Source organism: Anser anser, assembly GCF_964211835.1.
Source record: "Anser anser genome assembly, chromosome: 3".
Classification (NCBI taxonomy): domain Eukaryota; kingdom Metazoa; phylum Chordata; class Aves; order Anseriformes; family Anatidae; genus Anser; species Anser anser.
Window position 1 is genome coordinate 33679104 of NC_139722.1, and position 25661 is coordinate 33704764.

General features: G+C 37.4%; 1 protein-coding gene across 8 annotated transcripts in view; it reads right to left on the reverse strand.

Annotated features, from left to right (window-relative positions):
• The window catches only part of COL12A1 (collagen type XII alpha 1 chain), a 97049-nt gene that overhangs the window by 68351 nt on the left and 3037 nt on the right, over positions 1-25661 (reverse strand). For 5 of the 8 annotated variants that reach the window (XM_083832506.1, XM_083832510.1, XM_083832508.1 and 2 more), the window contains exons 3-13: positions 17633-17749; positions 16765-16908; positions 15145-15201; positions 14158-14421; positions 13891-14055; positions 13312-13485; positions 12187-12477; positions 11360-11962; positions 9684-9956; positions 7184-7456; positions 5980-6252 (exon numbers count right to left, since the gene is read on the reverse strand). The exons of the other annotated variants lie outside the window; for them this stretch is intronic. In XM_083832506.1, the coding sequence (XP_083688632.1) occupies positions 5980-6252; positions 7184-7456; positions 9684-9956; positions 11360-11962; positions 12187-12477; positions 13312-13485; positions 13891-14055; positions 14158-14421; positions 15145-15201; positions 16765-16908; positions 17633-17749 (2634 nt within the window). The remainder of the gene's footprint in view (positions 1-5979; positions 6253-7183; positions 7457-9683; positions 9957-11359; positions 11963-12186; positions 12478-13311; positions 13486-13890; positions 14056-14157; positions 14422-15144; positions 15202-16764; positions 16909-17632; positions 17750-25661) is intronic. 8 annotated transcript variants of the gene reach the window in all.

The following is a 25661-nucleotide window of genomic DNA, read 5'->3' on the forward strand; positions in this document are numbered from 1 at the left end:
TGTCTAGAAACACCTTTTTGTTTGCTTTTGGGGGGGGTCGTTTTTGTTTGTTGTTGGTGGTGGTGGTTTTGTTTTTTCTGATACATATTTAATTTGCTATGTAAAACTAAGATAATTTTCCAAAGATTATCAAGTGTCAATTTCAAATGTCAGACTCAAAAATCTCAGCATGTGTAATTTAAAAAAATGCATGAAACAGCATTAAGTCTCCTGGAAACACTAAGTCCTTGTTTCTGTCAGGACGGAAGAAGCACTACACAGTTTGAGCATTACGTAAAGTTCCTATGATATGCTAAAAACCTCATTGTAAGAAAATGTCACTTGAATTTGTACTATTCTGCCTGTAGGAGGTCATTCATTTCTAAAGCATTCTTGTGTTACTGTAGAAACAGCTAAAATAAATCATTTATTTTCCAAAGAACTGCTATTAATTTTATTACCAAAATAAAAGGATTCCTCTACCAAAATCCTCAGACCTAAGCTTTAATAAATATATACAGCAGAAAATAACTTAAAACTAAAAAGTGTCATGACAACTTTTTTCTTTAGTACAGTGAGTGGAGCCTAATACTCATAGCACAAACACCCACTCCTAGCACAGGATGGCAGGATTGGGCCCTACACTCAAACATAAAGATTCTAAAGGGGAATGGACTGTGACATAAATCTCTATGAAATTTATCATCTGATTATAATAAACTATACCATGTGTTGTTTATTCTAAAATGTACAAATGTAAGAAGTAAAATGCATTGACATGCTAATGTAGACTAGCAATCTCATTTCTTTTAAAAGACCTACAGCCATTTACACCAAAACCATTTCTAGATTAGCAATCTCATTTCTTTTAAAAGACCTACAGCCATTTACACCAAAACCATTTCTAGATTAGAAACTTTACTGATATAAGTGAAAATATTTTCAAGTATCTAACCACTTAACTTTTTAACTTTTTTCTGAAAAAAAAAAAAAAGCTTCTTTGCTAAATGTCTCTGAAACTCGTTTTTAAAATGCTCCAGACTTTTCTGATCCATTTCTGCTTAGGGTCAGTAACTGAAATATTCTTAAAGCTGTTCTGAAAAATATGTAACGGCCAGCAAGAGGGCACTCATATCAGCAGCTTTTCAGACATTCATTATCCTTAAACATTTCTATACAGATTGCCTAATGCATTTGTTTTTCTTTAAAATAAGTGCAAATTATGAAAGCTAATCTATTTAGCAGTTAATGTACAGTATGTTCTTTTCATCTGACAGCAAACCTTTGGGCAGAAAATGAAATTCTTGTCAGACTTGCAACTACCTCTTCTAGAAAAAAAAAGAAAAAAAAAGACAAAAAAAAAAAAAAGCAGATTAGAAAAACAGTAGCCCTCACAAAATGCTCACTGACTGTTGCATTGACACTCACCACCCTCACCAGGTTTATCATTGCATTTTATTTTTGGTGTAAGATGATTTGAGTAAGACCTTATGACCAAACAAAAATTGAAAACCAAATGTGTTGTTTTGGGTGTTTAGGAATGAGGGGGAGACTTTTCCCTAACGGTTTCCTGTGAGAATTTCTTGCTTGTTCTTAAATCTTTACCAAGTACCATCAAATATAATGATTAGTGCTAATTTGTTTAGTTACTCCAGTTGTCACAAGCCTTGCTTCATCAAATGGCAAACGCCAGCCTGCACTGGTTTAATTTATTTTAGCAGTTTTAATGTCTTTGTGTGAGCTGGGGGGGGAATCACAGCCAACAAAATGTGTCTGAGGAAAAATTTTCCATGGCACTCTTATAGAAGGGCTCCAACCAAAGCTGTCTAGTGATAGATCACCCATGCACTTTTGAAAGAGAGAGTATAAAAGTGTAGCGTTTTCTACAGCACATATTTTGCACATGCAGTTATGTTTAATGCAGTATGAAATATAAAGCTCCAGAATTTTCACCTCTGGATGGTACTTAATAACTGGAGACAAAATGAGCCAGTGAGTGAAAGAGGCTGTATGAAAGAGCAGGGCACTATAAATTTCCTAAAATCTGGATTACTGAAGGAAAACACAGTTTCTTTCCTTCAAGAGAGGGAAAAAAAAAAAAAAAAAAAAAAAAAAAAAAAACATTATTTACTATTCCTATTACACAAAGGCAAAGAAGAAGTAAACTCGCTCTCTCTGAATACCTGTATGGTATGGAACATTTATTTATGATTAATTATTTGCTAAACTGTCTACACTGTGTTGTCTGTGAACAGTTCACAAAACTCAGCTGCTCTGGCATGTGTTTGTCTCTGGGATGGACCAGATAGCTATGCAAACCATTTATATAGGAGAATATCTAGTTACTGGGGGAGGATATGCCCTCTTTGTTTTATGTGGAGAAACAGTAAGGGCACGCATATACTTAGAAAAGAAAATGAAAAATGAAAAGAGAAGCAGAGTACCCAGCTGTTAAATGTTATCAACTACATGGAATGATTACTGGGTTTGTGTGGAAGGATTTTTTGTGTATCCTGAAGCAAACACACCACCTAAAAACACTGACAAACTGCCGGGTAGGACAAAGCAGAGGTGGGACTTCCAAGAGCAATTATTAACTGCTCCAAATACTTTGGAGATAGCATATGTAACTGAAGGACTTGAATGCCTAGGGAGACATGTTTCTGCAAATCACGTTACAGCAGTTTTAAAAATTACCAGCCATAAGGGCCAGTTTTTCTCTGCTGAAGGCTACTCTTGCAACTGAGATAAAATAACTGCTGTGTGAGATCTCCTACTACATGCAAAGTAAATCATTACTGAAGGCAGTAAGAATGTTTGTCTACACCCTTAGTCACAGGGGACCATTTAGTGATTCAGTAAAATTCCATAAACATCTGAGAGTTTGGATTTTTCATTTCCTGCCACTTGACTATACAATAGCTGGAGAAGCTACTGTATCCTCAGTTCCTCCTTTCTCACTTTGCTACCAGAGCTGAAATTACTACACGCAAACTGACTTCTCTTCAGACTACATATCAATACCATAAACTCACAACTGTCCCAGTTTGAAAGGCAATCTCAGCCCTAGCTCTTGATATGTTGATGAACTGAAGTGGCCAGCAACTGTGGCATCACTGACTGAATGGCTTTGGTGAGAAGCCATATGGCAAAGACATTAAGCAAGCCCCACTGGGATTCCTGATACAGGAAAATGCTTAAGTACTCAGTACTTCGGTGCTGTTGGCAATCAAAAACACTCACTGCACTATTTTGTTTCTCAGACACTATGGCTCACGGAAAAACCAACTGAAATACTAAACACTTTTTTATGCTTCCTTTCACAGCTTTTTTGTCATTATTGTTGATAAGTTTATTTCTCCAGGAGTTAAGATCTGTCTCATTCCAAGCCTCAGTCAGACAAGTTATTTCAGCTAACGATTAGTCAAGTACTCACTTCACTGACCTGAATAACTTTTCAACAGAGTCCCACCATGTTTGTCTTGACTTCCCAGGCAACATGACTTCTTTTTTCAGCTATATTTCTATACTAGGGTTTAAAATTTGAGTGTTATCTTTTGGTTACCAAAATTGCAGTCTTTTCATTCTTAGTTGCCTGGTTTTCTTCACAACCTTTGTCTTTTTATCCTCCAGTGAGTTAAGACAGTACTATACATTGAAATATTGTCCTATAAGCACTTTAGCAGTACCTACTTTCTTACCATTTATTGGTCAGTCTTTCAAAGTATCTATTGACTGTGTCCAAAGACTTTTGGCCTAATTCAAATATTTTTAATACTCCATGAAACTGCAGATATGCTGCAATACAAGGTGGATGTTCCATGAGGAAACATCATGATTTAGGCTTCTACTGTTTTGCAAAAATAAATTTGTATTCTGTTCTTTACCTTTGATCACTCAGTAATTACAGACAACTGCATATGCTCTTACTAACAATTTAGATAACCAAGCAATATTTAATAGACAGCTTTAATACAAAAAGTAACATTTTCTGGAGAGCACTGTGATAGGGTTTTCAAATCCAGCTGAATTGTCAAAGAATATGTCATACCTATCTAAATGGTAAACATAATTTTTAGTTTGTTTTTCTCCCAGATGAGAAACTGAATAGAAATTCAGTTCAGTTGTATCAAGTATGCTAATTTATTCATATTTATTACAAGACTAAAACTATCACAGAATTTTTGACACAAGGTTTTAACCATCTGCTTAGAGTAAAAACTTTTACAGGAAGGCCTCTGTGTCCCTCTAGGTGCAACATCCATTTTAAACTCCATCTGGTTGCATAAAAAAAAAAAAAAAAAAAAAAAAAAAAAAAAAAACAGTCCTGAACTATAATCAAATATTCTTTCAAGTTCTTTGACTTTTTAACCAGCTTTCAGATTGTTTTTCTTCCTATCAACAATTTATCATAGCCGTCTGCAGGAAGTCCAAATGAGAATCCGAGCCCTCCTGCATGAGGGAGTACTGAAAGGACAAGACAATCTCCGCCTGTGACTGAATTCTGTTTATCTAATGACTCTGTCTTTTCAATTCTGCTGTGTTTCACTTACGGCTCTCCTGGTTTTTGAATGCATTTTAACTGAAGCTCTAGGCAATGCCTTAAAAGCCTTCCCTGTTGTTCAAGTTTTATGACAGAGTAAAAAGCTAGGTTTATCTCATGAACTCAAAACGCACCTGATATCTCAAGAGCACCACATTAAAAAAGAGGTCTGGCCAGGCAGTGAAAGCCAAGGGAGTTTCAGCACGAATTGCAAGGTGCCTGATACACTAAGACAGGGTGAAGTCATCACAGAAAGCAGGGGCATTGTATTGTTGTCTGAGACATAGGTAGTGGCAGTGGGGAGCTGGAGCCTAACACTCAGCTCCTCCTTCTATAGTCAGTAGACTGAGAAATACTCCTTTGAAGGGAAAACGAGATCTTAGATGGACTACCTGCCTTCTGGACATATCTGCCTTTCTTCATTAATCACAGAAGAATCCTAGAGAGTCCACGCTGCAAACTTCAGCATTTAAATAAGTGCCTAAATTTTACCGGGATGAAATCATCCCATTAGAAAATTACTGGAACTGATTTTTTTACAGTTTCCTATTTAAAGCAGGTTTCCTGGTTTGTTCTTTAATCTATGGCATAAACAAAAAGTTAAACTGATGGGGAAACTGAGAGCCAAGTACGTCCTTACTATAACTCCTTTAGTGTCAATGGAGGAGTTTTAATTTCACGTAATTCATCTGTAAGATCTTTTCAAGTACCATCCCTACAGAGCTGGAATGCCAGGCCTTAGCAATACATACCTGGCCAGCAAAGAGCACAGTCACACTTCCTTTCATGGCCTAGGAGGCAGCCTTCCCTATCCCCTGACAATTAACAGATGACACTGAGAATGCTCACAGGGAACAAGTCGGGGAAATTCTCCACTCAAAGGCAGAATGAGAGCAGCCTGCCCTCCTTATAAGTCTCTGGCTCTACCTTACCAGCACGCTGTTAATGCTCAGCCCTGGGTTCTTACTCCTATAGTTAAAAGCAGGATATGTTTCATTATTCCTATACTGAGTCCAGATGTTGCTTATCTAATAAAAAAAAAAAAAAGGTCCCTGAACATCTTTCAGTCGCGGTACAGAAGAAACCCTGCAGATTTTCAAATGGATGATATATTTTAACCCTATTAATTAATCCCATTACGTTAATAACAATCTGCCATCAAAACTACTCAAAAGTTGAGTTATAAGGCAGAATATCTCAGAGGCTGGTGTAGAAGAACACTGCTTCTGGCAATACCTTTTTCCAAGAGACCACAACCAGTGACTAGACCCCATTGTTTTCTCCAATGGACAGTAGGTTTGGAAAAACCCTGTAACATAGGAGAATGTGTTTATGCCTACTTTTCATTCACATATCTACTTCTGTAGATATCGCAGGAAGACAGTACATTTTAAGACAACTTAAGCAGTAACAATATAAATAAATGAATGACTGTACAGAAACAGAAAAACAATTACCTTCAAGTGTTTCTCCCTCTGCAGAAAGGGCCTCTCCTGCTCCAGAGGCATACAAGGCAGACACAGTCAGTGCATACCTAGTGGCTTCATCTAAGCCTTTCAGCACTTTAGAGGTAGTATCACCTTTCACAGTCAATTCCTTAGTTTCACCTCCTGCAACTGGTGTGTAAGTTATAAAGTACTGCTGCACTTTTCCAGGAGCAGCACTCCAAGACAGCTTCATTGTTGATGTTGTAGCATCAGAAACTCGCAGATTTCTTGGATTTCCTCGAACTGCACCATAGAAGATATTGAAAACAAGTTGAAGCAAGATTAGTTCCTTGGTTTATTTTTTAAGTTACTTCAACATGGGATTTAATGCTGAAAATACAATTCTTGAATAGCCTGCACTAGCACTAATATAGTATAACTTTACTGTAACCAGGACTGTACAATTCCATTCCCATCTTCCTTACGCTAAAATGCCCAATAAAGTCATTTTGCTCCCTTTTTTTTTTTTTTTTCTACAGGCTCTATCCCGGAACGCTTACAAATATTAACACCTGAATATAAGCTCACACCAAGATCCATCAAGAATCAAGCCAAAGACCAGCAATGAGATGTCAAATTAACAACTTAAGGCTTCCTACTCAGTTATTTTTGATGATAGTTATTTCTGGTGTTTAATAAACTTAAAATCTCAATTAAGTTTCACTGATGACCAAGGCATTCGTAATGTGTCTATACTCCTTGGATTTAGTTTAATAAGGCATTAAACCCATTACAGAATCATACAATTTATGTCTAAGCCAACGTTAGGGCTACAGTGATAACTAATAAATCAAATGCTTCATTCATTCTTTGCTTTCCATTCAGAAGCACAAATGGCCTGAACTTGCTGAAAAGAAACATAACTTACATCATTGGCAATAGGAAGAATAATCATAAGGACAATTAAACATACAGGTAGATTCTTCACCCAAATTTCCTTGGCATATTTGATGTTGGAGAATCAATATATTATGTTTCAAAAAGAAATATAACAGTTTTGATAAATTATATTGTTTTAGATTACCTCTCAATGAGGTTTGAGTAATTTTATAATTCTTTGTTCATCTGGCATAATACATATGGCCAATATGGGTTATTCTCTTTTCAATGTGAATATGTCAACATGCAAGGAATTTTTATCAAGTATACTACATTCATAGCATCAATTACATACCTTCATCAGTTTTTGCATATCCATTCAGAGCATTCCCAGGCCCAGACTGATACTCAGCCATAACAGACACTTCGTATCTTGTATCTTGAATCAGGTTCTGTAGAGTAGTTGATCTTTCATTTGCTGAGACAGTCACTTGTCTCCTTTCTCCTCCAGTAAGTGGTCTATATACAAGCCTGTACCGTAAAACATTTCCTGGAGCTGGAGTCCAGCCAACCATAAAGCTATCAGTAGTTTCATCTGTTATCCTTAAGTTTCGAGGAGCACCTTTAACTACAAAAAAAATATACACATATAATTTGTAAATATTTGCTTTTGATCAAGCAGTCCATGAAGTGAAATCATATCAACCATTTTATTAGCTCATCCTGTTTAACAAAACAACAGCTTACATTGTCATCCCATCCATTTTAAGGTATACAAACCATTAGTCATTTCTGAAAATTTAAGGCCAGAGTTACAATCAGCAGTGCAATAGAGTTGTCTCCAAAAGTACATTAATCTCAGTTTATAAAACCACTTCTGAAACTTAAGACAGTCTGACTGTGTTTAGCAGTGACAGCAGAACTTTAATATCTAAGGGACTTTGGGGCACACTGTGGGGAAATTGCTTAACAACAAATTGTAGAGATTTCACTGATGTGGCTATTTGCTTCTGTACCACCTCCATGTACAGATAATTATCAGATACATCAGACTACACACAGGCAGCTCTCCTATTTTAAAGAAATATCCGAAGTAAATGTAAAAGGAAAAAAAATCAAACACCAAAATAATTCCACTCCTTCAAGTTAAATTTTCACCAAAAAAAAAAAATACATTAAATGAAATGTGAGTTGCATCTACTGTTTAAAAAAAAAAAAATCTGAATGAAGTCACGACCTCAAAGACAGGAAATAGTTTGTTATCCCAGAATAATAAAAAAACATGGTGGACTATTTAACTAGTCCTTGAAAAAAGATATGTCTATAACTCGTGTCATTTCATATGAACCATTTCATGAGTGGGTGCACCAAAGCATGACTTGACTATTCCAACATACATTAGAATATAATGTACTGCAAGTCGTCTAGCAGTATTTAGCACTGTAATTTAGAAAAAAAAATGTTTTTGTTTTCATTGTTTACTATCCAAAGTATTATTCAGCTGGAACATAATGTGCCAAAAGTGTTGTTCTTCAGTGTTCAAATACAGACCTGTTAAGAGTGGAGCAATTCATAACCCTAGTTTTAGAGAGAAGAATTTGTTTTCTACTGATCCGAAACACGATACTCAATTTGAAATTCTTTAAAAGACTGAAACAAAAGTTCACTGTCAAGAGGGCTGTCTGGCCCAAACTGCTAGTGAGATCTGCATGAAGAGCTGCTGAAATTTACATGATATAGAACTCAGTCTTCTCAGACTATCTAAGATTTCATCTAATTAAAATGCTGGCAATTATTTAAGGCAGTATCAATCACAACATGGGAACAGTTTATTTTTATTAAAGCTATTCCTTCTCTGTCCCTTACATTCACAAGCCACATGTTCTATCAGCCAAGAATTTGTCTTGGAAGAGGAAAGTTATGTGTGGCAAAAACATTCTGACTGGTACAGTCATGGAAATATGCACACCAACAATGAAACCTGTATCTTCCAAACTTGCCATCCAAACTAAGCAATTTTATAAAAGTGTATTTCTATGAATCCTAAGAGGAAAGTGCAATTAACAAATTTCCATGCTGTTTCATTGCTCCCTTGGAATCACTTACATCATCAAAGGTCACTAATGACAGCATGGAAAAACAAAGCAGAGTGGATCAATATTAAAGAAAAAAGCCTGGTTTAGACTAGACTGAGTATCCAACTACTGGAAAAGAAAATCAAAATTACTGTGATCCTTCTCCTTTAAATTAGTGGAAATGCATCTTGGCAACTCTGCCAAGAAAAAAAGTATAGCTACCATGTTTAAATTTACAGTCATTGATCACATAAAGTCACGCTGACATCAATGGAAGTTTTGAATCAGTAAAAATTACTGGATCAGATCCATGAGGTTCTGATGAAAAACAGCTGACCTAACCTCAGCCCCCTTCAATTCTATGGCATATGAAATAGAATTTCTGTGAGCGCAAGTTAAAGATGTAGAGACAGCAAATTGCATAGGTACATTCTTGTCTTTAAATGTTTTGAAGTCAACATACATTCCTGCATCACAGTCTGATGCCGGGGAATTTATTATTTACAGCACAACATTCACATCATTTCATTCATAAATAGATCACTGCAGAAAAACACAGCAGGGAAAATAAAATCCAATATTAACAATTTAATATTGGCCTATTATTGGAATTTTATATCTTTAGAAAATGCATTAAGACAATAACATTTATTCTCATCCCATGTAATAGTACAGCCATCTCAGTCTTCAATGGCTGCTTCACGTAGACCAGTTCTCTCAATGAAGCAAATTCTTATTTGAACACATGGCATTTTGTATCTGAGAATAATGGAAGCCTACCTTCTAAGGTGGTTTCCTCTCCATCCAAAGGAGGGCCATCACCATCTTCATATTCAGCTATCACACTGACAGCATAAGTAGTCTCAGGTAGCAAGTTGGTGAGAACTGAGCTAGTACTTGAAGCTGGTACCGAAACAATGAATTCATCTCCACTGACCGCGACTTTATATTTGATGAGATAGGACAAAACCTCAGATCCAGCTGGAGACCAGCTCACTTTGAAACTGTCAGATGTTACATCAGAAAAGACCATATTCTTTGCAGGTATGTAAGCTGTATGGAAATAAAAAACACACAGGTGAGACATACTTTCTGGATTATTTTTTTAAACACAGAATCTCTAAGATCAGTGAAACACATCCCTCAATTATTTGGTTTATTCTAATTGACGATATATTTTGTCATATGTGCAACAGTTCTTGTTTTCCATACTTGCTTATGGCTATCAAATTTCATGAAGATGATATCTAGGTTGTCTCAAATGATGTGACAATGAGTAGAAGCACCAACTCAGTGATTTCTAGGTCGAATGAGAGCAATTCATCTAAAAAAAAAATGTACTTATGAACACTTAAGTTAGAATCTGATAATCAAGTTGGGTTCTCTCTTTCGCATGTCTCATGAACAACAATAACATTTTGCCCGCAGTGGAAACTAAGAATCCTTGTTTGTTTGTTTGTTTTCAGATCAAGATTAGAAATAGGACAAAATAAATCCCAGTATTTTTTCAGGAATGGAATCAAAAGGGAAACAAGGAACTTGACATGAGGCACAAACACAAACCTGACATCCTGGGCTTGTTTTGGCTGGCCTAGTCAGCCTAACAGTGGGGATGTTAAGACTGCTTGAGCCCTCTAAAACAAAGGCTGTTTTGCTGGTTTGTTCCTCAAAGCTATCCTGAAACAAAAGGCTTATTTTTAAAGAGAGTGGGGTTTTCATTACTGGGGACTATTCAACATTAGTGTTCTAATAAACATAGGTAGAGACACTGAGGGTGCAACTAATCTCAAGTAACTTTAGCTGACCAAAATTTAGTCATTTAGAATTTTTTTTAATGGCAAACATTAACCAAATTCACCAAATTTGGATACACATGAAGACTTTCATATCCTACTTTATTTAAGGCTGTATAGTCAGAATGAGCTCAATGTGACCTAGCATTAACTGTCTTATATTGTCCTGTCTAAGCCCATCTCTACAGCTGGGGATGACAGAAGCCCAGTTTCAGAGGGACATGCACTGTATCATAAAAATTAATTGAATCACCTTTAAAATTCTAAAATGTGAGCTTAGATTAGCTACCTCATTTTGGACAGCTAAAGAATGGACCTAGGAAGTAATGTTTTACTCAGGATGTAATTGAACCTCCTTTACTACAGCGTAAAAGCAGAGCACATCCACTGAGGTCATTCCAGATCAATACACACTAATAAGTTTCTAGGTACCCAGGAAGGGAGGAAAAAAATATTTCTCCAATATTTTTTTCATCTCTATTTCTCCATTATTGCTTTCAATATGCTTGAAAATAATAACCAAATCCCTGGCTACTAAAATTATCATTTGTATATGGTCAATGTCACCATCAATTCTTGTATGTATCTACAACAACAAAACACTGAGTCACATTTTTTTTCATTGCATTTTCTGTATTTCTCCAAGTAATAGTAGTTACTTACATTTTTTCCTTATAGCAGCAAGTTCCTGCTCAATCCGTAGGCAGACAGACTGTGTAAGCTCAAATGATATTCTTTGGAAAGCATCAAAATCTTCCACTGTGTAAACATGGGTTTCAGCAGGAGGTGATGCAATTGCTTCTAACTCTGTACGCACTGCATCCTTCACACCAACTGCAAAGATTTCTACATCTGCATCCCTCAGCTTTATTGCTGGTTCTTTAAAAGCGTCTGATGATTTTCCATCAGTAATAAGAATCATGACTCTTGGCACATTTGGTCTTGATCCTTTGCTGGTAACAAATACTTTTTCCCTCACGTATGTCATCGCTTTGCCTGTGTTGGTAGATCCACCTCTGTAGGGGAAGGTGTTAATAGCCTGAATTATATCTTCCACTCGGTTGTATCTGTTCAAAGAAAACTCCATATGGGGGTCTCTGCTGTACTGGACAAGACTTATCTGTACTTTTCGAGGCGATATCTCAAAGCTTTTAACTAACACTTCCAAAAAGGCTCTTACTTTAACAAAATTGGCGATACCAATGCTGTAGGAGCCATCCACTAAAAACACAACATCAGCTTTTACATCCACACCACGTGAGCATTCTGTAAAGAAAAAGATTCACCACTATAAACAGGTATTCAACAGCCAAAGCATTTCAATTGCATCTGCAGCTCATGCATTATATCCTGTTGTTTATGAAAGTAATAAACCATTCCAAGTAAAGCTCTTTCTTATAAACAATAAAGGTATGATACTAAAGCAAGCATCAGAGGTTCAAACAACAAAAAGCTACTGTGTGAAAATAACACAGTAGTTCCTAACTCACCCACTTGAACTTTTACTTGTTGTGTTTTTTCCATTATAGTTATTGGCTCACTGGGGGTCAGTCCTTTCATTGCAAAAACATTAATTTGATACTCTGTGTCTGGAGAGAGATCTTTAACATTCAGAGCAGTAGTCTGAGGACCCACATTAAGTGCATGTTGTTTTCCACCAGCTATCATTGGAATGAACTGTACCCGGTAGCCAGTTATTTGACTTGTGGATGGATCCCAAGTGATCCTAACAGATTTTGAGGAGATCTGAGCAGCTACTAGATTTGAAGGAGGCTCCACCACTGAAAGAAATTGAAAACAAACCAAAATATTAGTTACAATTATAAACAGGTTTCTTTGCACATTTTTATTTCTGAAATAAATGTAGTCATTTTTGCTTAATCTTTATTAAAAAACACATCTATTTTTAGCATAAATAAACACAACTGAATTACAGAAAAGTCCACATGGGGCATCAGTGAGAGGTAAGAAATATAAGGAATGCATCTGTAGTACCCCAAGTGTAGCAGAAGTTCCAGGAGAAATGCTGTCTTGCTCTAATTCTGTTTCAATCAGAATCGAAAGCTACATCCACAGGAATATACTAGAGGAATTGAACAAATACAGACCTGAGCAGAGCACTATGAAAGCTGAGTCATTCTACTGCCATTTTGGGCAAAGAATAGCTATTTACTCAGACAGAATCTTACAGAGCCAGAAGGTGGCAATGATACAGCTTAATTTCTGTGTTGGTTTTATTTATTTTTTTTTTTTCAGTGTTCTCCAGTTTTCATTCCTTGGTTTTAACCTATTACACATTCTGCCCCTTCACCAAGCAGATTTTTCCCTTTGGTACATTTTTCCACAGAAGTGAAGCCAGTGTTCAAACTGGCTGTATGAGACTGATAACTGAACAGCATTGTGTTACCCTTGAAACTACGGAATAATGGAGCTATTCCAAATCTACTGTCACATGTTCTGTCCTCCTGTATTTAAATGCACAAAGCTGAAACATGTTTTCCACACTTGCAATGGATCAAACTTCAGAAACAGAGCAAAGGAAGTAGGGCTAGTCCCCTTAAACATGCATAAGAATAAATTGATGCCAATAAATGCATTTATATAAAGTATCTCACCTTCTTCTCCACTAACCAATTCACCCAGCTGTTCATCAACACCAGAGCACACTTGCAAGATGATTTCATTCTGTATATCTACAATTCCGTCAAAATTAGCCACATTGAAGACATGTTTCAGTGAAGGCTGAGATGCAATTAGCTTTAGTTCTTTCGCATCTGCTGCTTTGATTCCTAGAAGACACAATAGACAGGACCATGTTAAGTGGCCATTAAATACAGCCATCTACGAATGTGAGTTTAATTCAGTTCTGTCATTATCAATAACAAAACGACTAAATAAGTTAATACAATGTAGCAATATAGTCCATTTTCAACATGAGAAAATAATGTGGTACCTCCAGTAAGGCCAAGGGTCATTAGCATTTGCAAACCTTCTTAGTCTCCAGGTAGTTGTTACAGAATTACTATCAATTAATACAACTATTATGTTCCACTCTGGAGGTTACAAATGGCCCATTTCAAGGCACACACGTGGAAACAGTAGTATAACAAAACTTTAAACCCAGAATTTGTAAAACGTATAACCTACTGCTTTAGAAATGCTAATCACTCAATCATTAAAAAAATTCAACATACCCAAAGAAAAGACTTCAACTCCTATGTTGCGAAGCTCTCTTGCAGGAATTTCAACTTCATCTTGAGCTTTTCCATCCGTAATGACAATTGCTACTTTGGGAAAGCCTTTTCTTGCTCCAGCAGACTCGGTGAAGGTGTTTTTAACCAGGTAATCAATAGCCTCACCTGAAAACAACACAAGTTGTGCTCTTATTAGACAAAAATGAACTAGGATTTAAAGCAAATTTCTCATAAAAAATGAAATAAACACATATGAGAAATCTGTACCTGTCATTGTGTTGCCACCTTTGTAAGGTATCCTTTTAATTGCATCAATAAGATCATTTTTTCTGAAATACTGATTTAAATTGAACTCTGTTCTCGTATCTGAACTGTACTGAACAACTCCAACTCTTGTCTTTTCTTCCCCAATGTCAAAAGCTGATATGAGGGCAACCATGAAGTCCAGAATATATCTGAAGTTATTTCTTCCTACACTCCATGAACCATCTACCAGGAAAACTAAATCTGTTGTTGCACTTATGGAGCATCCTAGAACACACACAAACAAAACAAACAAAAAAAAGGCAACAAAAAACTTTGTTAGCAGATGAGCAACTTCATTCTTACAAATCAGTGAGAAATGTCTGACAGAAACTTAGTAGATAAAAGTCAAAATCAACAGATAATGAATAAACTCACATTCTTATATAGAATATCTTATTTGAGGAAGCATTATTCACGTAGGTGAACACAGATAAGAGCCTTTTAGCTGATGTTACCAAAAAGCAACTGTCACCTACAAACTCAATTTTGAGACACCTCTCATTCTGTTTCACAAGATCTGTTCTCCTACAGCAGATGACAACTCACACATAAAACTTTTTGAAATAGTTTGATGTTATGGGAACGTATCATTTTGTTACCACTTCTGCTTTCCATCTCTATCTCCCCATAGTAATTGCAGTTTCTTCTGCAATGTCTTGTATCCATAAGATGATGACCTTTGTTGATAGGACTAAGACATTTGTGGATTTCCTTAATTAGTTGTATGAAATTTCAAGTTTGAGAACCAACTTTGCAGGTCATCCTTTCACTGTAGCTACAAATTCCTTCCATCCCAGTCTCTTCCAAAATTTTCTTAATTCTGGACAACTTTAAAAGTTAACTTTATTGCTAAGTAACAAAGGAAAACAGTTTAACTTTATAGGGCCCTTGATCCAGATCTAAATTATCTCTAAAACATCAGATAAACTGAAAGGCAAAACATCTTACTTTGTAATTGAGTCTCAACCTTCTTTTCCTCTGGTATTCCTGGACCACCTGTCTGAACTGTACAAAGCACAACACAGGCAGAATTAATGGAGGACATTAGGTTAATTTGTTAACATCAAAGAAAAGTGTGTAAGGAATTAGCGACACAAATCTGACAAGCCTCAGAACGTGAATACATGAATGAAAGTTATGAATACATCCACTGTAATTTTAGAATTGATGGCATAGCATTCAGGGCAACACAAAATACAGAAAATAGAATAATTAGGAATCCTCTGTACTTGTACATCTCTAGGTAATATCCTGAAAATTAACTGCAACATCCCTAGATGAAATACCCCTCTCTAACACATTGGGAAACTCATCATAAGTAATTTTCCTGTGGTTGTTTGTGTAGTCTGAGACGTGACAAAATGTGTCATGGAATATAGTCTGCTGCGTTTAACTTAAAATTATTAAATATAAATGATTAAAAAACTCAATTCCATAATTTATTTTTATTATTTTTTTTAATCTTCACAGAAATCCAGTCCAATTCATTTCTTAACTGAGGTCAATGACAGTCTTCCCTTTGAATGCAGATGCAGTTGATAGGAAGTAAGTCTATGTTAGCTAAACCAGTAGTCTCCTGCAAAGACCTCTGTATGAGTTGTTTGCCACAGTATATCCATGTTACATGCTAGTCTCCTCTTATCTCTGCTCTTGCAATAAATTATGTTCAATGAAAAAAAAAAAATCAGTTGAGGAACTGGAACAAAGCCAAAAAAAGCCTAAAAGTCAAAGCCAAAGTTCTGTGAATGACCAGTCAGTTATGTTATTTGGTTTTCTAACTGGTTGGCAGCAGGCTCAGCATGAGCCAGCAGTGTGCTCTGGCAGCCAAGAGGGCAAACCACATTTTGGGATGCATTGAATTCAGCATAGCCAGCCAGGCAAAAGAGGTAATTCTCCTGCTATATTTAGCATTGCAGCAACCTTACCTTGAACATTGTATGCAGATCAGGGCTTCACAATATAAAAGGGCTGTTAAGATATTTGAAAGCATCCAGAGGATGGCCACAAAGCTGGTAAAAGGGCTAGAAGGACATATGAGGAGAGGCTGAGGACACTTGGATTGACTAGCCTGGAGAAAAGAAGGCTGAGAGGCAACCTCATTGCTCTCTGCACTTCCTGAGGAGGGGAAGTGGAGAGGGAGGTGCCGGTCTCTGCTTCTTGGTAACCAATGACAGGACACGTGGGAATGGCACAAAGCTGTGCCAGGGGAGGTTTGGACTGGACGTTATGAATAAATTCTTCACCATGACAGTGGTCAAGCAGGCTTCCTAGACAGGTGATTGATGCCCCGTGCCTGTCAATGTTCAAGAGACATTTGGATAATGCCCTCAATAATATGCTTTAACTTTTGGTTAGTCTTGAAGTGGTCAGGTGATTTGGACTACATGATCTATGTAGGTCCCTTCCAAATGAACTATTCTTCTATTCTATTCTATTCTATTCTATTCTATTCTATTCTATTCTATTCTATTCTATTCTATTCTATTCTATTCTATTCTATTCTAATTTCTATTTCTATTTCTATTTCTATTCTATTCTATAGCTATACTCTCTGTTACATGTACTTACTTGTCAGTTGGCCAAAAACAGGTAGACTCTCCTCTCTCTCATCATATGAAGCTATTGATACAACATACTCTATATCAGGTATAAGATCTGATAAGACAGTTTGGGTAGTGCTAGGTGAAAGAGTAAATTCTTTAGTTGGTCCATCTGCAATAAATATATAAAACAGTTAATGTGGTATTTAAATCCAGTAATATCAATGACAAGTTGATCATAAAACAACCAAAAAATGCAACAAAGAATAATCTATCTAAATATCAAGTGACAATTTTAGAATGATATGATTTCTTTTTTCCTGAAATATTTTCAAACATGAAACTTCTATCTAACCTGTTTTCAGTAGTGAAAAAATTACAGGGGCATTTAATAAATTCCAGGAAATTTGAAACGTAAAATGCACATAGAAAATGTACTATAATTTAACAAATCATGATCCAGTTCTGGTCTGGTATCAGATTTACACTGATAATTTCTCAAAGTTATATAAAATAACATGTGTCTTACACAACCATTATTATGGCCATGTTACGGAAGTTACATGACATCACTTCATCACTACCTGACATATGCAATATCTCCCTTGGGAGAAGTACTTGAAAGAAGTACAATGCAATTTCCTAACTTTAAGGTAAAAGCACAGAAGAGGAGCAGAGTGAGGATTTTACCTTCTTGTTCCATGCCAAGGAAAAGAAACCAAAGCTTACTACCTGCAGTTCCCAAAAGGTAAATGCTAAGGTAAGAAAAACTCTAACTTGGAACAGTCATAAACTTCAGAAAGATGTCAATAGCTGTTCTCATACCTAACTTAGATACAAGTAAAAATGAACCCAACTTTTACAAAAATTAAGTACCAAAATTTTATGGAACTCACCATTTGTAGGAACAACAGTTATCCTGTAACCCACTATTGCATCTGGTGGCCTTTTCCATGACATTTGAACATTATGTTCATCTATAATTGTAAAATTCAAGTCTGACGGTGGATTAACTGCAAAAGATTTATACCAGGTGGATGTTTAAAAGTTTGAACAAGCTTTGGCAGACGAATAAATAAAATAATGTTGAGCAAAGCTTACTAAATTTGTCTTTGCATAAATTTGTTTCCAACAAATATAAAGAGATATGTTGTTGGAAAAAGAGTAAAATAAAAGCCGACAAAATATGACAAAACATCAAAGAGTATACGCATTACAGAGGACAGCACAGAACATATGTTTCTTGAGTTGCCAAGACATTCAAGAATGGCCAGCAAAATCAAGCACAATAGAAAACACATTTGGATACATGTACAATGAGTTCACAGATAATCACCACATATGCAAACATTTCACATAACAATTAAAGGAAATTTTTGTACATGCTGGGTGCAATCCGTACAAGCATGCCAAATCACAACCTGCTTACAATACCATGAGATCATTTAGAACATTGAGGACACAGCACTCTTCTTAATTAGACATCAAAGAATTGATCAGCTTTTGAGTATAGTCTCTGCACAGCCATATTTCTTATCGATTTCACTGATTCTAGAAACTTGGCAGAGAAAAAATATGTATTTTTAAGAATACAGGGAAAGATTGGGCGTTTAATGTTCAGTAAAACAATTTCTGTTAGGGTCTAGATAGGAATATACATGTAAAATGTATATCAGTAATAATGATATACTGATGTATCATTTTATTTCAAAATAAGGAGAGCTTCACCCCTTGGTTCCTAGGAGCCACTAAAGAGACATACTTTGCATATAGCTGCAAAGAATGGAGGAATTAAGGGGTGAATAAATGGGGTTAGTAATAGCTGGAATTTGCTGAAATATTTGAGCTGATGTGAAAGCTCACAAAAATAAGATTCTACCTGTTTACACCAGATTGCTGTACAAATTCAAAGGTGTAAACTGATGTTTTTCATGTTCCCTTTGCAGCAGGTGTACCCATACTAGTAGTGGCATTTTAACACAAAATGCCAGTATGGTTCCATACATCACAATGGTTAATTATGAAAAGACAACATCAAAGTATATTTATGGACATTTGTTTTACAGAATCTATAGAAAACAGCAAAGAGGGTACCAGTGATCTGAACAAATGACTGCATATAAAACTTATAGGAGATGATGACAGAAGTAACTGAACAGTACAGAAAGAAATAGTTTACATACGCTATTTTGCAGCATCATGCATATGTAAATGAAATGTTGATTATTATTTTTTAGCTTCCCACGATGGACAAAAGCCTCCATGTACAAGGTTCATTACACAAAGACGTTTCATAAATATTTTATAATGATATTCTCTTTGTAAAATAGTCATGCTTATTCATGCAATATTTTACTGACTCACTGTCAGTGCATGGTAGGTGTATTATATATTATTGTTTAAATAGGTCTACAAAGTAAGATTAGGTTCAGCCATACTTTCCTTTACTTCTGCAGACCATTTTGCAGGCATACTTAATAGACAGATCTTTCATGCTTTCATGGAAGATCTCCATCATAACTCAGATAAGACTTGTTTTGGTTTTGAGCGTAATTTAAAGAGCAGATCAAGAAGTAAATGCTAGAACATATGAAACTTATGAAAAGACACTGTCCAATTGCAATAAGTAACATTGAACTCAAAAAATGGAAACAAATTGCATAGGATTTTTTTTCCTTTTAATTTACTCTCATTTCCAACCATAGGATAATATGGCTTTGAAATACTGATACAATAGATACAGTAGTATTGAAGTAATTGTTATTTTTCCTATTGTCCATACACAGGCAGTGAGATTAGACCATTAACCTGCATGCACATTTTATTCATCATTCAGTTTATGAGTATCACAATGCTAGAGACAGCGGAGTAGTTACTTAGTATCAAAATCATGCAACACATGTTAATAGTAAAATACATTCAGGTAATAAGAATATCATTATAAAATATTGTTTCAGTAGCAATGGCTCAGGACAAATTTAATGCAAAGGCAGAGACAACTGACCTGAGCATGCTTTTAAAAAAAATTCAGTACATGGAAAAAATAGCGCCACCAACCTTGCAAGTAAATTGGCATGTTGCAGCAGAGACTTTAGGCTTTAACTGCTGAAGGACAGCAGCAGCCCAACTTGTTGATATCCAAATGACCGGATTCCAGATAAACTGAAAAACTGACTGTGAGGAAAAGTCTTGAACATTTTAAAGGATTTTAATCTGCTTTATGAAAATACAGATGTGGATCTTGACAGTTAAAAAGAATAATACATTGATACATAATGAACGTATCCATTCACCCAGGTATTCACAGTCTTTTATAACAATGGTGTCACAGGGGACTTCAGGAAGTCCCCTTGCCCATTCCATGGCCAAGACAAAATCAGCCATCCCACGTCATTCCTGACATGGTTGTTCATATCATTCTCAATGACCTCCAAGACGGGCAAAACTACTGGATTCCTGCAGAAATCCTCCAGTGCCTCACTCCCCTTATCACCATAAAGTTATTCCCAACACCTAAGCCTGGTCTTTGTTGCTGCAGTTTAAATCCATTCATTCTCAGCAGATAGCCTACGATGGGCCATCAGACTAAAGCACTGAGTGTTTCTCCCATGGAAATGTGAAAAGGAACTCCGCTTGAGTGAAGAAATGCAAATTTGGATCCAGTGTCATCAAAATGTCTTCTGGGTGGCTCATGAGCTTTTGGTACTCCAAGAGAATCTCCAAAGCAACCACCAGCCTGCATGTGGAGCGAATTTCACCGATGCGAAACTGGCCACAGGACCAAGACCAAACCATGGTCATATGACTGAGAGCAGCAAGGCGATCAGAAGTACAGAAAAATATTTAGATGATAAAAATCTTATCACCATCATCAAAGAAGGCAACTGGTACTCCACCAGTTCTCCAGGAAATTTTTCTTCCAGAACAGAATTCACCACTGGAAAAACAAGACAGCTGCAATATGGAATCAGACCAGACCTGGTTCTGGTGGGAGTTTGTCCCATTGCAGGGACAAACCTTAAAACTCCACTCAACAGAGGTTAAGCTTTACTCAAGCAAGCAGTTTTGAGGTAGGTCTACTTGCCTAAGTGAAGCTGCGCATACGCATCCAGTGCCGTGACAGTGCTGATCAGTCTGGCCCTGTGAGTATCAAAATCCAGGACAAACCTCTCTCATTGACTTGTCAAGTTACAGGATCATGTTTGTAACGTGATGATACTTCAGTATTCCCTTCATATATACAAATGTATGGCTCTCCTACAGGTTTCCAGTGTCGTGAAAACTTAACTTGCTGTATAATGTCAATTTTTAATGTTTACACTGTGTTAATTTCCACCACTCTTAGAACTATGATAGTTTCCTCCATTGTATATCCCATCTAATGCACCACAAAAGAAAAAAAATAAAAATATTTCATAGACATATTTCATTCACTTTGTATTATATGTATATATAATAACAGTATATTTTCCAAAACAAAAAATATACAGCAAAGAATCTTTCAAATGTCATGTATGTCCTATGTTAGCTTGTATTACTTAACAGGTAATAGAAACCAAATGTGTAAAAGTCTACAGCTTTTTAGAGATAAGACAATATGACTGCTAGAGGATCCCAATGACTATCTTAACAAGTTAGATGAAAAATATAATCAGCAGATCAAGCAATTTAAATCCTGAACCAGTCTTAAAAGTAATATAATTTGGAAGTAGTTGCACTCCACAGTCCTTATGTGAAACAAATTTGTAATTCCATCACTGGAAAAGACTAACGCTAATTAGTAAAATAACATATTAGCACATGTTAAAATAACATACAGGCCATGGTAGCTGAACAATAAGGCCACTTGCTTTCACTGAGATAAGCCCTGCCAAGGCTGGAATAGGCCAAAACTCCTGGTCTACTCTTTTCTTCCTATATTGGAGTGAACAATTAACTAGATCACCAACCCAGACAAGCTCCTCTGAGGTCAATCTTGCCAGTCTGAATGGGAGAAGGAATGATCTACAGCCTAGCAATGTAGCAAAGAACAGCTTCTCATCCTTGCTAGATATTCATTGCCAACAATGCAGAAACATTGTCATTTGTATGGCTTCATTTCTTTTTATTTTATACATATATACAAAGTTTCTTCAAAATACAAGATATGTAGCTCACATAAGTGTATTTTGAAAGAAAATTGGTTAAATGTGTATACTAACACTTGTAAAGATGTATGCAACTAAACATAGTTGCATGTTTACATATGTACTCTGCATGCATGAATACTGACTAAATTCTAGGCATGTTTGTGCATATGTATTTGTGTGCGTGTATGTATATACATAGACACACACATACACTTTGCTTCTAATTCTAATTAGAATTAGGAAAAACAGGGAGTTATAGTCACCATCATGTATATACAAAATACACTTTCATGCTTCAGCCTACATGGTTCTGTCCTTAGGAATTCGAAAAGCAACAGCTAATTTATCAAAAGACAGACATCAAAAGGTAATAAACTAATGGTCCCAACAACCAGTTCCAAAGCTAATTAGGTGGATAACCTTTAAAGTTTCAGCTATCCTGGGTCGTATCTAAACCATTCAACGTAAAACTTTCTGACCCTCTGTACATACTGTGCTGCAATTATTTGTCACTTACTGTATTGAATGCCCTGGAGACAGATTCTTCACCTGACAAACCTTTTCCTACACTACACAGAGGTCCCATACTTGGCTCGGTGATTCCCTCCTTCCCTATTCCCTACCAAACGGACTTTCTAGGTCTGAACCAGTTCCTGAAACATTCAAAAGTCAGAACCACCACATGCTCAGTGAGGTCACACAGAACCAATGATTTCTTTGTTACTTTTTTGGGCCTTTGAAAATCCCTTGGTATTAGCAAATGTCACACACTACACGAGCCACAACATGATAACAGCACTACCTTGAGATTATAACAAACAGGTTATTTGCATACTAATCTACTTGGCTTAACCATAACTAAAATAATGAAAATATTCTCTTCTAGCAGAAGGACACAGATTTCCCCCTGGCTGTATATGATGACAGATGGAAAAAAATACTGTGACAGAAAGAATTCTCAACACAAGGACATACGCCAAACGCACTGCAGTATTGCAATGCTGGACCAAAAGGGCAAGAAACAACTTAAATAAAGCATAAAATACAGCATCATACACAAGAAATTTAAGGCCAGAGAGACGTCATAAGGACTGCAAATTAAAACAAGTACAACTTCATTGTAAAAGAAATGCACATAAAAACAGAGCTTGAAAACAGATTTGCTTCTTTGTCCAGGATAAATAAGCAACTTCCCCAGTGAAATCCTATGAATGTATTGAGACTATAAGTTGGTTTTACCCCCTCCACTGCCACAGTAAATGTCCAAACAGAAACCCCTGCTTTGCTGTATCTCTGTAGAAAAGCTCTAACACCATTACTGCACTTCACTGCTGTGCCAACAGCAACAGAGCACTGCTCTCACGAAGGACTTGGAGAGCAGCTGTGATGCTGATGAAGAACCAGTTGCATCCTGGAGTATTTAGGAATGTGAACAGCAGTATCAGATAAACACCAGATCTGCTCCCAGGGGAGACTGAAAAAAAATGAAAGCTGAAAGAAGACAGAAGAACAGAAGAACTTTGTTGTTCATTCCCTCTGCTTTCATGCCACCTTCTCATCCCAGATCAACTTTGACCACATCATATGCTCTTCTCCCTTATCCCCTCTCTCACTCTGTCATCCCACCAAGCGTCTGCATATAGCTCAGGGAAAGAAAATTCATCTCCTGTGACTGCTATAGGGAGAGTCAAAGGAATAAAAGAAGAAAGAAAAAAAAAAAAGAGCCAAAAAAATGCACAGTCATACAGCTGTACTAGCAGCCTGAGACAGGACTGGTGGGAGAAGACTTTGGCACAAGATGATGTGGAACTTGGAGGAACAGACAAAAGGGACAAACATCCACAGAAGAAAGTCAGTTCAGCAGACAGGAGTTAAGTTGGAATGAGACCAGAACTAAAGTAAGACCCAATATTCAATGTACAAAGTGACACAAAATTAAAGCACAAAGTTAAAACAGTGCAGAAAGGTGGACAGCATTGTCAAAAAATAAAAATAATAAACAAACAAAAAACACTACAAAAGGCTTTACGACAGCAGTTCTCACTAGAGCAAGTCCTAAGGTATTCCTAGTTTTGAATTTCTATTTTCAGCACCACTATTTCTCACTGCAGTTCCTGCTCAAGACACTTTCCTGTTCTCTACTTCAGAACCTAGGAACTATGTGAAGTTTCACTTAGAAAACCAATCCCTGTAAGTTATGCATTTTACTTAATACAACTTTCTGAAGCAGAGCAATGTCAGTCCTATCCAGGAGTGCTCCACAACTTACAGGATCAGGCTCTGTCCATTCTTCTGCTGAACAATGGTGAGTGCTTCACAATGAGAGCTAAACACACATGGACAGCTTGACTGATGTATCTAGTTTCACTCTTACAAAATAACTATGTGGTTCTCCAATACATTTTTCTAGCTTTCATCAGCAGTACTCAAACTACAACTGTTTTAATCCACAACACATCTAAATGAAACACCTTCACCCATGTTTTTTGAAATAGTCCACTCCATAATCAACAATGTAGGACAACCACAACATCACTCAAGCTCCAAACAAGCTCCCTCCTAAAACAGGCAAGAATGCACAAAAACATACACTCCCTTCTTCCATCAAAACCATACACTTCCTCTGTTTTCTCCAGCACAGTGGTCCTGCATTTGAAATGCAACTCTGAAATGACTTTAAATGACCTTTTTAGTTCTTCAGCCAACAACAACGTAGCGTGAGAGGGAGGCAGCAGGCTGATCCTCTCCTAGGGTGACCAGATGTTGTACTAGTAGCAGAAATGCTATACTTTCCAGAAAGCTGGTCTCCTTTATGCCTGCGTGACCCCATGCTAGCAGTTGAGCTGAGGAGGGAAACATCCCAGAGGCATCCCTGACACGCCATGCTTTTAGCAGCCATCAGCCAAGATGCCCAGGTCCAGACACAGACAATTGAGGCAGGCCACGATCAGAGAATTTCCTTCAGCCCAGTACAAAAAGAGGAGGAAGGGAAAAACTGAATTACCAGGCACTGGCTTCTGTTTTTCCCAGTTCAAACTCAGGGCGCACCCTATGATGGAGGTCCCAGAGGTCAGACCAAGTCATTTCGACACAGGCTGTTCAGCGCAGCCACGCATCTTTTTATTTCTCCTGGCAGAGCCTGCTAACAGGACTACTGTTGCTGTGGCCTGAGCCGTTCAGCCCACGCAGAGGTTACCTCACACTCGATGCTAATCCACCAAGGTGGCAGAGATGCCATGGCAAGAAGGCAAGACTGGCACAGTGTGTCTCCCCAGGTCTTCAACCCGCAGCAGGATGCTGCCATGGGCTGACAGGGACCTTAATCTCCAGCAAGACCAGGGGCCCATGAGGAGGGAGAGGAGGAGGAGAAGAAAAAGGCCGCTTTGGGGATGACGGTGCCACACGTGTGCCAGAGCCATAGGGCCCAGCGGCCACAGCAGTGCCTGGCCCAGGCCTGGCCACCCTTTGGTGGACATCTCCCCAGGGACATCCCCCAGACCAGGGCCACCACAGAGACCGAAGTGTCCCCAAGGAAGGGTCGGGCCGCCCCAAGGGCCCAGCCGGGGGTCGCCCCGCCGAGCAGGGGTGGCCAGGAGGCTGGCGGGGCAGAGGCGAGGAGGCCAGCCCGAACAAAACACACAGGCGCAGAGAGCCAGACTCTGTTGGAGCACTTTATTTCAGAGCTGTGGGTGGTTTTGGGTGGTGGGTTTCTCGTTTCCTCTCTCATCGCGACTAACCGTGACTGCACAGCCCAGCAGAGCTCCAGCAGGCACGGGGCAGCGGCGCGGGCCCCAGC